The following is a 15,022-nucleotide window of genomic DNA, read 5'->3' on the forward strand; positions in this document are numbered from 1 at the left end:
ATTTAAAAAACAAAAACAGGCCAGGCACAGTGGCTCACACTGTAATCCCAGCATTTTGGGAGCCTGAGGCAGGAGGGTCACTTGAGCCCCGGAGTTTGAGACCAGCCTGGGCAACATAGTGAGACCTTGTCTCAAAAAACGTTTTATGAAAAAAATCAGCCAGCTGTAGCGGCACACACCTGTAGTCTCAGCTACTTGGGAGGCTGAGATGGGAGGATCGCTTGAGCCCAGGAGGCAGAAGCTGCAGTGAGCTATGACTGCACCACTGTACTCTAGCTTGGGTGACTAAGAGAGAGCCTGGCTCCAAAAAAAAAAAAAAAAAAAAACTAAACTAAACAACAACAACAAAACAGAAGGAGGGGATAGATGAGTTGCATTTGTGTCATTAATGAATTCTCTTACAGGGAAAATAAAATGATTGAAACTGGGCCATCTTGGACAGCCAAGGCCCAGGCAGGGCCAGCTCCTTCCACCTTCCCAGCCAAGATGCTGCCTGCAGCCCCTCCCCTCCTTGTCCAAGACATGTCCCTGTCCCTAAGAGGCCCTGAGGGCTGCTTCAGGCTGAGTGCATGAGGAGCCTCTGAGCAGGAGCCTGAATCAAGGCGTGCCCTCTTGAGAGGCGAGGAGCATCCAGCTTGGCTGGGGACACTCACTTGGGAAGGGCCTGGTTCTGGGTGCCTGCCTTGGGGAGGGCCTTGGGGCTGCTCATGCTGGCACCAACATGGGCCTGGGGCAGGACCTGCATATGGGTGCCAGGTCCTGAGGAGTTGTTGGGGAGGGTTTTGGGAGGAGAGGCTGGTGGTGGTAAGAATGGGAGGCAGGTGGTCGAACCAGCAGTGTGGCTTTGGATGCGCTGGAGGAGCAGGGCCTGGAGGAGCAGGTGGGGAGCCAGGACGGAGCAGCTGCCAGGACAGGCTGGCCTGGGAGGGTGGCCAGGAGCTGGGGGAGAAGCTAGTGGTCTCTTACTGCAAGGGTGGGGCTGGCCTGGAGGAGAGGCCCATGGGGTCCCTGTTGGCTGAGGGTGCAGTGGCAGTCCCCAGAAGCTGAGTATCAGCCCTGCCACTGGGCAGGCAGTGCTTAGAGAGAAACAGGTGACGGGAGGGCATGTGCCAGCCAGCTCTGCACCTCGAACCCGGCCCAGGAGGGACCCGCAGCACAGGGGTCGGGGGCAGGTGGCCATTCTCTGTTATCTCTCCTGCCTCCTGAGGAGGGAGCCTCTGGAATCTTCCATCACTGCAATAAACTTAGGCTTTCACGTAGGCCCACTTCTGACAAGGCTCATCTGGGCTTTCTACCCCAGCCTCTAAGTCTCCCACCACCTGGCTCCCAGTTCCTCTTTCCCATGGAGGAAGTCAGCAGAGCGTGTGGCTGACGGGAAAGACAGCACAGCGGGCCTGCCCAGCGGGGGGAGAAGCCAGGCCATTGTTCTCCAGTTCCAGGATGCCCTGCTTCCCCAAACAGTCTGGCAGTGGGAACAGGAAGTCTCTGGGCACACAGGCAAGTGGGGGGCACAGAGGCAAGCGGGGGGTGGGGGTGCACAGAGGCAAGCAGGGGGTGGGGGTGCACAGAGGCAAGCAGGGGGCATAGAGGCAAACGGGCGCACAGAGGCAAGCGGGGGACCATGAACAGGCAAGGAGTGGGAGGCTCCACCTGCCCGGGCCAGGCCAGGCTCCCACAGAACCCCGCTGTGGCCAGGCAGGTGCATGGGGCCAGGCCATCCCCCTCACTCAGATGCATGGGCAGTGACGGTGGGGGAAGGGCATGCAGGGTAGCACCCAGAACGCTGGGCAGGACAGGACCCCTGCCAGAGTGCCCAGAACAGCTCAGTGACAGGGAGCTGGCCTGGCTGCGAGGGTTGGGCATGCGTCACGAGTCACCTGTGACCAGGAGAGGTGGGAACACTGGCTCACACGACTTGCTGGGCCCTGGCATGCTGTGGTTCTGGGGGTGCCGCCTGCTGCTCCCAGCCTTCAAAACCTGCACCTCATGCTTGCTCCTCTGGGAGCCGTGGCTAGGAACCCACAGTCAAGAGACTCAAACCGGCTCCCACAGGCACCCCCAGGGACCCCTGTTCCTACCACGAGCCTGGCCAGAGAGGAGGCAGGCCACAGAGCCACGTTCCCCAGGAGCCCCGCCAGAGAGGAGGCAGGCCACAGAGACTCATCCACCCAGCGTGGCTGAGGAGAGAGTTTCCTCAGACTCTTCCTTGTATGCCTCTCAGCCCAGCTCCTGACACAGGCCTGACCTCCTTGGTTCTAGGAATGCCCGCCCCCAGCTTGCTTCCCTCCGAAGATCTCTAGGTAATGCCTGGTAAAAAGACGGCCCTGGGGAGAATGGCGGGGCAAACACGCAAAGCATGTCACCTTCCAACCGATGGAAAGGGAAGGAAAACAGGTGCTGCTCAGCTCATAACCTTCCTTGGAAACAGAAATCATCTTTGTGGTTGATACCTAGTGAACTGCACAGAGAACAACCTGCAGCTTTGAAGTGTATAAATCCTTCAGTATCTGTCAGCTGCCAGTAAATAAAAATGCATGCAGGAGAACATTCCACCTGACCCCACCCGAGAGCCCGGCTGGCGTTTCCAGGTCCCGGCTGGGGTGAGAGCAGGCACTGGAGAGCGGCTCAGATGGCGAGCGGGACGCACGTGAGCTCATGGAGGAAATGCCAGCAGCTCCTGCTCCACGTGACACTCTCCCAAGAATCGAGCCATTCTCAGCCCGGCAGACGCTGGACGCTGGCCGCCTCCCTCCAGCTCGGCTGATGGTGGGGCAGGCATTAGCAGTCCAGGCAGCTTCTCTCGGACTCCCCGAGAGGAGGGGGCGTGGCAGGCCACAGGCTGGCCCGAGTGGTTCCACCTGCAGGAGAGCTCCGCAGAGGCATCCCTTTCAGGAGGCTCATGCATGGGGCCGGCTCAACTTCTCTCCAGCTGTGCCATATCCCATCTGTGCACAGACATGCTGGACGCACGTGCTCCTATCTCTGCTTCCGATTTGAGCCTGCCCTCCACCTCCACTGTGCCTCTGAGAACCTCTGTGTTCTGTGGGCTGAGTGAGCACGGCCCGGCCTTAGCTGTACAGTAGACCCTTCGTTGATTTTCTCAGGGAAAAAAAGGGCTTGTAACCAATGTCTCTGGCACACTGAGCACGAGGGGCAGCTGCCTGCACCTGGACAAGTCTCGGCCTGACCTGCCCCTGGGCGCTCGGTGGGACAGCCTGCAGGGAGAGGCCATGGCCCCCAGGAGCCAGGCTGTCAGAAAGGTGGGGCCAGAGGCCAGCTGTGCTCAGTTCAGCCCCTGGTTTCTGGAACCCGGCAGTAAACAGCAGGAGGGAGGGGCGGTGGTGCCTGCCAAGGGAGGCAGAGGCCCTGCGGGGAACTCGGAGGAAAACAAGTGCTCGCATCCTGGGGCCCTGGCTCGCACGCACGCGCAGGAGGCCAGGCGCACTGCTGATAAGAGCCACGGGTTTGCTGAGAAGCGCAGCAGCGCAGGTCCTCACCAGAGCTTGGTGGCCACCTCCATCCTACCATGCTGCTCGCCAACAGTGGCCAGGACCCACTGTGCCAAGAAGCGCGGGCCACCAAGTAAAGGTGAGAGCCTGAGAGGGGATATGGGGGGCTCTGTGCAGCACCACTGGCTGGCATCTCTAAGTGGGGAGTGAAGGGATGCCCAGACGGAGCACACTGAAGCGTCCCAGCCCTTGGCAAGCTCTGCGGGGTGAAGGCAGCCAGCTGGGCTGCGCCCTCCTGTTGGTGGTTGGAAGCGGCACACGGCGAGAAGGCCCTCTTGCTCCGATCTTCTCACCACAGACCCTGGACAGATCCAGAGTCCCTGGGTGCCCTGTGAGGCCAGGCCAGGATACTGACACTCAGCTCAGTGGCTGGTGTTTACTGGGACTCAAGTGGCATCTGGGGGGTGACATCCCCAAACTGGGCTCCCACTCAGCCCTGTGACAGCTAAAGCCATGCAGCCTCGAAGGCAGGAGCAGGGTGAGGGGGACCACATATCCCCAAGACCCCTGTCCTGTGGACCCTGGTACAGCATGGGGGGAGAAGGCCGCAGAGGCCTGGACGCCCCCCGGCTGCTGTGCTGGGAGCAGGTGCATCCTGTCTGGAGCTTGTGCTGGCCTGGCAAGTGGAGCCCCAGTGGTTCTGGTCAAGATGTGTTAGTGAGGGCCTGGGGCCGGGGGTTCAGGACCCGGGAGTGCTTGGCGGCACTGTGGCTGGGCACACCCAGCAGTGGCCTTGCTCGGCATGCCTGTCACCACCTGACCCTCACTGTGGGCTGCTGGGCAGCATTCGTCGGGATTGCACAATGACCCACAACTCCTGTCCTGCCCGCCTGCATCTGGATGGGAATTACCACATCATCTGCCCACCCATCTGCTGGCTGCCTACATGCCTGGCCCTGGGGCCGCATCACCTGCTGCAGGGTGCACACTGCTGCTGGCACTGGGGGCCTCAGGCCCTGGCCCCTCCGTGCTCTTCTCCTCCCAAGCTTCCTGTTCCTGTCCTGCTGTGGCCCTGTGGGTCTTGTGGTGGCAGGACTCGGATGGCGGGTGAGGACCCGCTCTTGTAGCCGCAGCCCCCAAATCCAGTCTCCATGCCACTCCTGTCTCTGGGCACAGAACGCCGCTGTCTGCCCATCTGCCTGAGATGCTTTCTACTCCACTCTGAGAGCAGGAGGTCAGCCAGGGCCAAACTGTGTGCTGGACATCAGGTTTCCCAAGACAGCTACAGTCCCCGAGGAATACCCATGCTTTGGAGGAGAGGAAATTCTTTCTCTATGATGGCTCCACCCACCAGGTTCTAATTCAGTGACGTCAAGACCAGCTGTGTCGCCGAGCCTTCTGTGGGCTTTGACCCATGGGCCACCCTCCCTGGAACCCAGGCTTTGTGAGGACTCCAAGGTGCCAGGTCCTGGGCTGCTGGAAGGGAGGGAGACCCAGGGCTGACCATCCACACTGCCTGTCCCTCACGGCACTTGGCACACCCACCAGAACTTGATAAACTTCGGGAATCACCATGCAGGGCCCGTCCAACAAAGTCAGGATGACCATCCAGGCCTCGTAGCAGCCCACGGAGAGTGGGCTCTGAGCCTGTGGGCTGTGCCAGGCTCCCTCTCTGGTTCCCATCCCCAGCCATTGAAGTGAGTGCAGGACCTGAGGTCAGGACCTGAGGTGGCCATTTTTCAGTGGTCACCTTCATTTTCACAGAAATGTACTCGAGGCAGCCTCGCTGTAGTCTCCAGGGTTCCTGTGCCAGGAAAAGGCGCCCCTGCACCTGTAGTACTTCTGGGCCAGGGCCCTGGGAGGGGACATGTGCTGACCTCCTGTTCCTTCTTTCTGCAGCGTTGCGGAGCCCCGCCGGCTGCCATGTGGGGCTGCGGCTGGCTCAATGGCACAGGACTGGTGGAGGAGCTGCCTGCCTGCCAGGACCTGCAGCTGGTGCTGCTGGTGCTGTCACTGCTGGGCTTGCTGGTGGGCGTGCCGGTGGGCCTGTGCTACAACGCCCTGCTGGTGCTGGCCAACCTACACAGCAAGGCCAGCATGACCATGCCAGATGTGTACTTCGTCAACATGGCGGTGGCGGGGCTGGTGCTCAGCGCCCTGGCCCCCGTGCACCTGCTGAGCCCCCTGAGCTCCCGGCGAGTGTGCCGGGACTCCCAGTGGCCACTGTGGAGTGTGGGCAGCGAGGTCCACATGGCACTCCGGATCCCCTTCAATGTGTCCTCGCTGGTGGCCATGTACTCCACCGCCCTGCTGAGCCTCGACCACTACATTGAACGCGCGTTGCCGCGGACCTACATGGCCAGTGTGTACAACACGAGGCATGTGTGCGGCTTTGTGTGGGGCGGGGCGCTGCTGACCAGCTTCTCCTCGCTGCTCTTCTACATCTGCAGCCACGTGTCCGCCCGTGCACTGGAGTGCGCCAAGATGCAGAACACTGAGGCTGCTGACGCCATGCTGGTGTTCATCGGCTACGCGGTGCCGGCGCTGGCCGCCCTCTACGCGCTGGTGCTGCTCTCCCGCGTCCACAGGGAGGATACGCCCCTGGACCGGGACGAGGGCCGGCTGGAGCCCTCAGCACACAGGCTGCTGGTGGCCACCGTGTGCACGCAGTTTGGGCTCTGGACACCGCACTACCTCAACCTGCTGGGGTGCACGGTCTTTGTCTCGCGAGGGATGACTATGGATGCCCACTACCTGGGGCTGGTGGACTTTGCAAAGGATGTGTCCAAACTCCTGGCCTTCTGCAGCAGCTTTGTGACGCCGCTTCTCTACCGCTACATGAACCAGAGCTTCCCTGGCAAGCTCCGGCGGCTGATGAAGAAGCTGCCTTGGGGGAACCGGCACTGCTCCCCGGACCATGCGGGGGTGCAGCAGGTACTGGCCTAGGCGGCTGGCCTTCCCACGTGGGGGTGCAGCAGGTACTGACTTAGGCGGCCAAGCCCAGCCCTCCCACACGGGGTGCAGCAGGCGCGGACATAGGCCCAGCCCTCCCATGCGAGGGTGCGGCAGGCAGTGATGTAGGCGGCCCAGCCCTCCAACATGGGGGTGCAGCAGGTGCTGGCTTAGGTGGCCCAGCCCTCCCACGCGGGAATGCAGCAGGTGGTGACGTAGGCCCAGCCCTCCCACGTGGGAATGCAGCAGGCAGTGATGTAGGCCCAGCCTTCCCGGGAGGAGGTGGCTCTGGTGGACGCAGAGCACCTTGCTACCCTGGACAGCCCCTGCGTCCTTCCCAGAAGATGAGCTGCTACAAGATAAATATGAAGGGTGTTTTTCTTGAACTTTTATTTTTCCCACAAAGGCCACTCTTGGGCCCAGGCCGTGCTGTCCCCAGTGGCTGGCGCCTGGCGTGAGTCTCCCCGAGACCTGTGTGTCTCCTGAACACACGGCACAAGGTCCACATCTGCAAAAGCCTCCTCGCCTTCAGCCCCCACAGCATTCAGTTTGTCAATGAAGTGATGAAAGCCTAGAGCCAGTATTTATACTTTGTGGTCAAAACACTTGGTTGCCCCTCATTTGTTTTATAAAAAGAAATGTTTTCTAGAAAAATGACAAGTATGAACATGAAGGAAACCCCATGAAAGAATGCCAGCAGACCAGGGTGACTGGGCCCTACCAGTGGGCGGCATGGTGCTGGCTGGGCCTGCCAGGTGTGCCGCGATCACCACAGGATTCTGAGAATATTTCACAGAAGTGCCTGAGACTTGAAGACATGGCTGGTGTTAAACGGAGTCATCCGGTAGCAGTGACGTGCTCTTCCCCAGCCACCACGTGTCCCTGACACCCTCTCCAGACCCCACAGATAACATCAGCTGAGGTTTTCTCAGTATGTATCTGTCCTTCTAAATCAACTTCCCAAAGTGTGCACAAAACTGAAGAATATCAATAAAATAAAGAAAGGTGTATTAGGGTTTCTGGCTGAATACCAGAGCTGACGGCTCCCCCACTGCAGGGGACAGAGGGCTGGAGGCTGTGTGGCGTGGGGTCTGGCGGGAGGGACAGGGAAGAACCTGAGGCCAGCTCCCAAGGCACCTGGGAGCAGCATCTGCATCTCCGCGGCCCTCACGGCCTCAGCTGGGGCCCAGACTGGCCTGTTTCACTTGGGTGCACAGGTCTGTAGTCAGGGGCCATCATCCCTCCTCAACCTCACTCGAGACCTTCCACCCACCGGCATTCTCTAAATCATCTACTTTCAAATGTGGCCATGAGAAAAGCCCCCATTCCTCCACACCATCTGTTCACCTCTACACGATTTTCTAGGATTAAATTACAGGCCCACAATCCCCTATCCCCAATTCTAAAACCCAGAAAGCTCTGAAAACAGAAAGATGTTCCCCAAAGTCTGCAGCAAATTCATGTGGCAGCGATCCCTGACCTGAAGAGATGTGAGGGCTGCACGTTCATGCGGGCCCCGCCCTTCTGGAGAAAGGTCGGCGTGGCTGTGGGGGCTGCCCCACGCTCCGGTGTTCTGTGGACACCCACGGCACACTTCCTCTCCACAACCTGAGCCCGCTGGAATTCTGAGTACGCCCGGCCCCAGGGACAGCGGGCCGGGAGCTGCAGCTTGCCACCATCGACATGGGGACGTCACGCTCTGGTCCCAGTCTCCTGGGACTTCAGCCGTGAGGTCACTGGCATTATTTACCGTGTGCTGTGAGTGGGTCAGAGTCGGCCTGGTGAGGACGCGCGGCAGCAGGCGACTGCTGCTGGGACTGAGACTCGCAGGACAGACTCCTAAGCTGCAGGATCAGAAAAGAGTTTTCTGAGCTGCTTCCATCAGTGTTTTCTTTCAGACGTGTCAGGATCACATGTGGACCTTTAAAGCCGCAGGCCTGACCTCCTTTCCACTCCCTCTGAAGCAGGAGCGGGTGGAAGGGCCGCGTCTCTGATAGTCCCAGGCTTCCCATCTCCATGCCTGTGTGAAAACCCTGGCATCCAATGAGGAAACGGTCACACCACCCTGCGGAACCCTGCCCGGCGGCTGGCGCTGAGTCACCCCAACCTTCCTCCCCGTGCAGCCCGGCTCTGCAGGGAGGGGTGTCTATGCGTGAACCAGGAGACCCCCTTCCTGGTGGATACGCTCCAGCCCCCTTGGTTCCAGGCTGAACTCCTGGGAGTGGGGCAGACCCCACAGCATAGGTGAGGGTGGCGCCGGGCTGCCTCTGCTGGGGAATTACCCCATCCAACTGGCCCTCCCCAAAGGCAGAAGGGGCCTAAAATCACTTCATTGCAATTTATTGGTGGCTCTGGGTGCAAAATGGCTCATTTTTGTGGGTCTGTTGGGGAGCCTGGGCTGCCTTCAATACCCCTGTTGGGCGGCTGAGTGGAGAGGCCCTGGGGACACCCCACAGCCTGGTCAGCTTTTCCTGGTGGGCCACACACAGGGCAGGCACGCGCCTCCAGTGCAGACCCCCGCCTGCTACCTGAGACCCTTTGCTACACATCATGGCCTCCCCTCACCCCTACCCAGCCAGGCCCCTCCTCATCCCCAGACCCCGCAGGCTCTGCCACCCCAGACCCTCCACTGTGTGCTGAGGCCTCCGTCCTCATCCCTTCCCCAGGCCGACAGAAGGAATGAGGACCCTGCCAGCCTCTGCCGCCTGAGACCCTCCACTGTGCACTGAGGCCTCCGTCCGCATCCCCAGACCCTGCCAGCCTCTGTGGCTGCTTCCCAGGAGCTGTGTTGCTGATGTTTCCTGAGACACCTGCTTGCCTATATTCTGTGCTGCCTTCGTCTGGGAAGATTCAGCGCCTCCTGTGCCTCCTGCCTACCGAGGGATTCCTAAGGCCTTCACCTCATCACACACAGGACACAAGAACTTAAGCCACCTGGGGGAGAAAAAGGTGTTACTTGTAAAAAGCCACGTAGCTGTCTGCCCAACTCCCTAATTCTTCCCACATCTGCGAGACACCAGGACGCGAGTTTTTCAGCGTTTGACGTCCCAGGGTCAGGAATGTTGCTACCAACACTTCTTGACTACTATAGTTCAACATAATTCATCTTATTTTTGTTTATCCACAAAAAAGCCTTGCCATGCTTCATTACGTAAGATTTCAGGAAAGGAGTTTAGTCATGAATTCGCTTTGTTAAAGGTGTGAGAGTTGTTGCAGGAAGCTGGATCTATTGCAAGTTGTGGCAGAGAGATTAGGAAATCTACACACATCTTTTATACACAACACACGACAGAAGGAAACCAGGAATAGACTGAGGGTTATGCTGCATGTTGAGGCCTCGAACCCAGGGAGATGTGGGCGCCCTCTGACCGCTCAGCAGCTCAGTCCTCCCCCATGGCCGCACCTGTTTGCCTGAAGATCTGTGAATATGAAAAGGAAGAAACTGCAGAAGACTATTAAATTATTTGATACTTATTAGTCAGTTTCAAAATTCTTACAATGTGCTTTTCTGCAGATGTGTGATGTACATCAGAAAACCAACAGAGACGGGTGAGGTGGCTCACGTCTGTGGTCCCATCACTTTGGAAGGCCGAGGCGAGAGAATAGCTTGAGCCCAGGAGGTTGAGGTTGCAGTAAGCTGTGATTGTGTCACTGCACTCCAGTCTGGGCAATAGGGTGAGACCCCATCCCCCACAAAATGAAAGAAAACAGCACAGAAAGTACCATAAAATTGGTTATTTCCCCTCAAATTATGTCTTAATACTTAAGTTATTCCTCCATAGATCCTCTTTGCAGAAATTCTGTCCACCCAATCACCCAGGAGTGGTTCCACTCCACACACACCCGGCAGGCGAACTGCATCTCCACGTGTCTCAAACAGTAGGGGAGGAAATGCGTCAGCTGCGTGTGAGAGGAGTCAGCCAGGCAGGCAGAAGAAAAAGGCCTGACCACTCAGAGGCGTTCCTCCTCCCAGAATAAAAAGAATCAAATCACTATTGATTACACCCCTGAAGGCTTCTGTGGCCCTGAGGACAAAACGGAGTATTGGGGTGCCCTGCGGCCTCCCGAGGCTTCTGGCAGAGATAAGAGTCCACGATCCTGCCTCCACCTGGCGGCACAGGGCCCGCCTGGCAACAGCCGTCAGTTTGGGAAGTGAAGGAAGACCAGAGTATCTAGGGAGGAAGCATAATGTGAACATGCCCATTACACACCAATTGGAACCCTAACCCTAACCACCCTATCTCTATCCCTATCCCTAACCCTAATCATTCTAACCCTAACCCCCAACCCTAACCCTAACCCATAGAGAATCGCTCTGGGTCTGCCTGGCTTTGCTGAGCCGGAGCGTGTGAGCGCACCTGACCCGCCCCCTCTCTTCTGTCTGGGCTCCTCCATCCTGTGTCTGCCGGCATAACTCACAGACCCATGCCCGATCCTGCTCAGCCACCTCGACTTGCTAAGGGACCACAAAATGAACACAGCCTTGACGCTGCCATCTGAGCCCGGGTGCATCCGGGGTTTTCATGAGACGCTCTCCCCAGACAGCAAAGCTCTGGGTGCAGATGGGAGGTGTCCTGAGGCCAGAATAAGGATTGGGCAGGGGCTGGCGGCTGGCTTTCCCTCTGCTCACCGGTGGCCTCTGCTCTCTTCCTCACTCTGCGACTGATCGCATGCTCCGGAGAAACGGGCTTCCTGTGCTGCTCCTAGGGTGCACGTCACTTTCCCACGTCCCACGTCCAATGGGTTCCATGTCACCATTCATTCGTCCACTCTGCTGCTGCTGTTCCCAACTTTAGGCGTTCATGCAGGGAGCGGCGGCAAGCAGTTCTGCTGTGTCTCCCACCGCCCACCACACGCCCCTGCGTGGGGGACTCCTCGGGACAGACATAGCCTCGGCCGCTCCCCTGCGTCTCCCTTGAGGGGTGTTGAACATCCTGCAGAAAAGAACCCAGGTGCTGCCCTAGTCACCACAGGACACTTTCTGCAGAGTCCTTTGGGGCACGAGGGTTCTTCCCAGTGCCAGTCTGAGAAACAATAAAGCCCAAGGCAGGAGGAATCACGGCCCCATCCTGTTCTAGGGGCCACGGCACCCCTTAGGGCCCCTCTCCAGACGCAGGGCTGGACAGGCTTCCTGCCCAGCTCCAGGCAACTGGCATACACTAAGTGTGCAGCTGAGCCGGTGAGAGGAGGGCAAAACGTACCCCACTGCCAAAATTAAGCACAGTTAACATCTGTTCTCACTGTCCCAGTTCCAGACATTTACCCAAGAAAAATGGGAACCGAAGTCCACACGAACAACTGTACACAATGTTCACTGCAGCCCCACACTGGAGCAACCCAACTGCACGGCAACAGGTGGACAGATAAACCGATGGGGCCTGTGCGTTGGAGGAATGCTGCTCGTCAGTGAAAAGGACTGACTGGGGACATGTGGGGCAACACAGGCCAACCGGGGACACACACGGCAACATGGGCCGACCGGGGACACACACAACACCATGGGCCAAAAGGGGAACGCACACAACAACGTGGTTCAACTAGGGGGAACACACAACAACACGAGCCAACTGGGGACACACACAACATGTGCCGACGGGGGACACACAACAACACAGAGCTGCACAGGATACTCGAGCAGGGAACCCACCTCACCAGAGGTCCAGGTCTGGGAGGGCGTGGCCCATGGCGGGGTGAGGGAACTTTGGGAGCAATGGAGCTGGTCTCCCTGCTGGGTCAATGGCAACACAGTCAACTGCGCCTGTCAGAGAGCACCAGGGTGGACATGGAGATGTGTGAGCTTCCCCAGTGCAGATCAGGGCTCAGTATCTCATGCAGAAGGGGCAGGGATATTGAAAACACCCAGGCAGAGGCTCTCTTCAGGACATGCTGTAAGATTGAAAGTGCAGGGAACTTTTAACACTCTGTGATCCCAAGGCAGTTCCAGGGCCGTTAGCGGCTTCCAGCCAGCCTCAAGGGCAGGCTCGGTTCTGGAGCTCCCTCCAGTGGCCATCGGTGGGGGTGGCACTTTCAGGGCCGAGCAGCACAACACTGGGAGAGCAAGAGCCCCGCAGAGGAGCCAGACAGCTGGACCAGAGGAAGCTTCTCGAAAGGTGGGATGAGGCAGACACAATTCGGTGAGTTCCTGCCACGGCTTTTGCTGGCAGCCAGTGGCTGGAGGACAAGGAGAGTGCGCCGTTCCATTCCCGAACAAGCCCCACGGCACTGCGGGATCTCCTCCCAGAAAGCCCACCCTCCCCCAAGATTTCCCCAGGCCCACAGAAGGAAATGGAAAAACTGCCCATGATCACACGTGCAGCAACGGTGCGGCGACAGGTGTCTGTGCATCCGGCAGGGCCCCTACGGGACCCCCACGCCGCCTGACGCCGCCTAGCAGATTTGGGGCCAGGCCAATCGGAGCCCATCTTAGCCGGCAGATGCCAGCTCCGGGCCATGCCGAGGGACAGGGGAGCAGAGGACACTGCCTGTTTTCAGGCAGCGGTGGGGAGGGGCCCTGCTCTACAGCCCTTCCCGCCCCCACAAACTGTCCCAGCAGAAGGAACCCATCCCTGACCATTCCTTATAGCAAGTTATGAAGTCCAGGACCAGACCGCAATGTGGACAAAGCTGGAGGAGGGAGGGGGCTGGGAGGGTTCTACCTGCCCTTCTGCCTGTCTGTCCACAGGATGCCAAGAGGCTCCTAGACCACCAGCCCCCCAGACCCTTGGTACTGTGTCCCCAGCTGTTGGCCAGGGGCCTGCTGAGGAAGCTGATGCCCATCCCTAAGCCTGAGCCTCCAGCCAGGCACGAAGGAAGGCCCCACATGCCCTGGAGGTGACGGTTTGGGGCACAGTCTTCACACAGGCTGGACTGCATCCCAGGGAGGCTTCCTGCCTCTGGTACAATCACCGCCATGTCAGTCACAAATGCCGAGCCCCTGCCAGGCCCTGACACTGCAGCGCACGTGTGGCCCCTCGCAAAGGATACCACGCTGCTCTCCCAGTGGGGTCTGCTCTGTGGAGCTCAGGGGTCCCTGAAGTACCCGCCTTAGCAGAGGGCAAGCCTTGAGACATGGATGCTCTGTTCGCAGGGCCCCACCGGCTTCAGTACAGAACCCCTTAGCGCTGTGGTGGGTCACAGCATCCCAGTCTCCCTTTGAGGTGCTCATGCCGCAGCCCTGACATGGAGGCCGGAACCCAGGTGTCAGTCCTGGGTCTGGCCACGACCTTGGAAAAACCACCCCTCGGACCTAGAGCCTTATGCATACCACTGTACCCACCGCCACCCTGCAGGAAGTGGGACAGGAGACATCTCCAGGGCTCTGGCAGCCCCCCAGTGGGGAGGTGTCTGTGACTGTCCCCAGGACATCAGCCTGAGAAACAGCACTGAGTCAGACGCCACCCGCTGTGGACACTGGCCCAGCAGGCACGTGGCTCTCCATAGTCATGCACATCTGGCTTTACAATTATCAGTCCTTGGTGAAGGAAATAATGTATACAGTGGTACTTCCAAGACAAAATGCCTTGATTGGCTTAGGGCAGCAAACTACAGAAGAAACTGGATGTGCCAGGCCCCTGCCTGGATGGCTGCTGCCTGCTCGTTGGCCTCCCCCACGTTTCCCCCCAACACTTAGTTGCCTTCACCTGAACCAAAGAAGTTGAGTCTAAGATGGAAAGTTTACTATCCTGCTGAATTGCTCGCTTTGTCTGTTCTTATCAGCCTGCCCAGCTACTTAGGTCATAAGTCAAATACCTGAAGAGCCCCTGAGGAGACTAGGATTGCAATGCACTGTGGGCTGCAAAAAAATGCAGCAGGACAACCCTAAAGAAAACACCTAAAGCTCCTACCCAACAGCCAATAGGCAATGTCTGGGAAGATGGTGACCACTCCCCCCCATAGTACTCAGCCTATGAGGAAATGGGGGAGTGGCCTGCACACTAGGGGATAAATTGCTCGTGACCGTGCTGGGTGTGCCTGCCCATCAGACACCCTGTCTTGCAAGACTGTTATTAAAAGCCTCACTTTCACTGTTCTACAGGTCTGAGTCCATTCTTTGGGTTTGGACAGGTGAGTCTGTTTTCACATCAGCACAGGGGACAGCCCAGTCCCCAGGTGCAATTCCCCACACATGTACTCACACACACTCATGCACACACTCATGCACACGTGCACTCACTCACACACACACTCATGCACACGCACGCAGATGCAGCTCCGAGACAGTGCTGCCAGAGCCAGCCCCACTGAGCAACCCTCCTCTGGGATACCAGGAGCCACAGAGCGGCCATGAGAGCAGATTCCACTGGCAGAGGCTCCCCGAACAGTGCTGTGCCAGGTGACACCACACTGACATTTCTGGTATCAAACCAAAGTCAATCTTTTAATGTCCCTCCCGCATGTCAGTAGCAGACTGGGAGCAAAGGCAAGAAAGCTGGTGAGAAACAGCTATTATGATAACATAGGCTTACAAATTCTTTTTTGAAAGAAACTTTAATAAAAAAACAACCCACTGGTGAGCAGCGGAACAGGAAGCCGCTGTGGCCGCGGGCTCTGTGGCAGTAGGATTGGCTGGCACGTGCGCCCTAAGAGAAGCCAGAGCTCCTCCAAGAAAAGCTGATGTGTGG

General features: G+C 58.5%; 2 protein-coding genes and 1 long non-coding RNA gene across 7 annotated transcripts in view; 1 reads left to right on the forward strand and 2 right to left on the reverse strand.

The window, feature by feature from the left end:
• Positions 1 to 15,022, reverse strand: part of CUNH7orf50 (chromosome unknown C7orf50 homolog) — a 131,960-nt gene that overhangs the window by 44,950 nt on the left and 71,988 nt on the right. The window lies entirely within an intron of this gene.
• On the forward strand, positions 1,579 to 9,169 carry GPR146 (G protein-coupled receptor 146). Of its 3 annotated transcripts, XM_064372031.1 has the most exons (4): positions 1,579 to 2,100; positions 2,146 to 4,907; positions 5,349 to 6,383; positions 9,068 to 9,169. In XM_064372031.1, exons 3-4 carry the CDS (start codon positions 5,373 to 5,375, stop codon positions 9,128 to 9,130), a joined length of 1,074 nt encoding a protein of 357 aa, XP_064228101.1. In that variant the 5' UTR covers positions 1,579 to 2,100; positions 2,146 to 4,907; positions 5,349 to 5,372; the 3' UTR covers positions 9,131 to 9,169. The 3 variants fall into 3 exon arrangements, with proteins under 3 accessions (XP_064228101.1, XP_064228100.1, XP_064228102.1); XM_064372030.1 differs by having other exon boundaries at positions 2,146 to 6,383; XM_064372032.1 differs by lacking the exon at positions 9,068 to 9,169 and having other exon boundaries at positions 2,146 to 7,411.
• On the reverse strand, positions 9,493 to 11,409 carry LOC135273105 (uncharacterized). Its single transcript, XR_010340967.1, has 3 exons — positions 11,032 to 11,409; positions 9,899 to 10,573; positions 9,493 to 9,820 (listed from the first exon to the last, which is right to left on the reverse strand). It is a non-coding gene; the product is annotated as an uncharacterized LOC135273105 (long non-coding RNA).

The sequence above is a fragment of the Aotus nancymaae genome, unplaced genomic scaffold (genome assembly GCF_030222135.1).
Source record: "Aotus nancymaae isolate 86718 unplaced genomic scaffold, 86718_ANA_hifiasm-v0.15.2.pri h1tg000263l, whole genome shotgun sequence".
In the NCBI taxonomy this organism is placed as follows: Eukaryota; Metazoa; Chordata; class Mammalia; order Primates; family Aotidae; genus Aotus; species Aotus nancymaae.

What these genes read in the sequence shown, in the direction of transcription:
- GPR146 (XM_064372030.1), top strand. Translation starts at nt 5,373, where the DNA reads ATGTGGGGCTGCGGCTGGCTCAATGGCACAGGACTGGTGGAGGAGCTG. An exon ending in ACCATGCGGGGGTGCAGCAG is followed by an intron (nt 6,384 to 9,067) that starts GTACTGGCCTAG and finishes TCCCTTCCCCAG; the next exon opens with GCCGACAGAAGGAATGAGGA.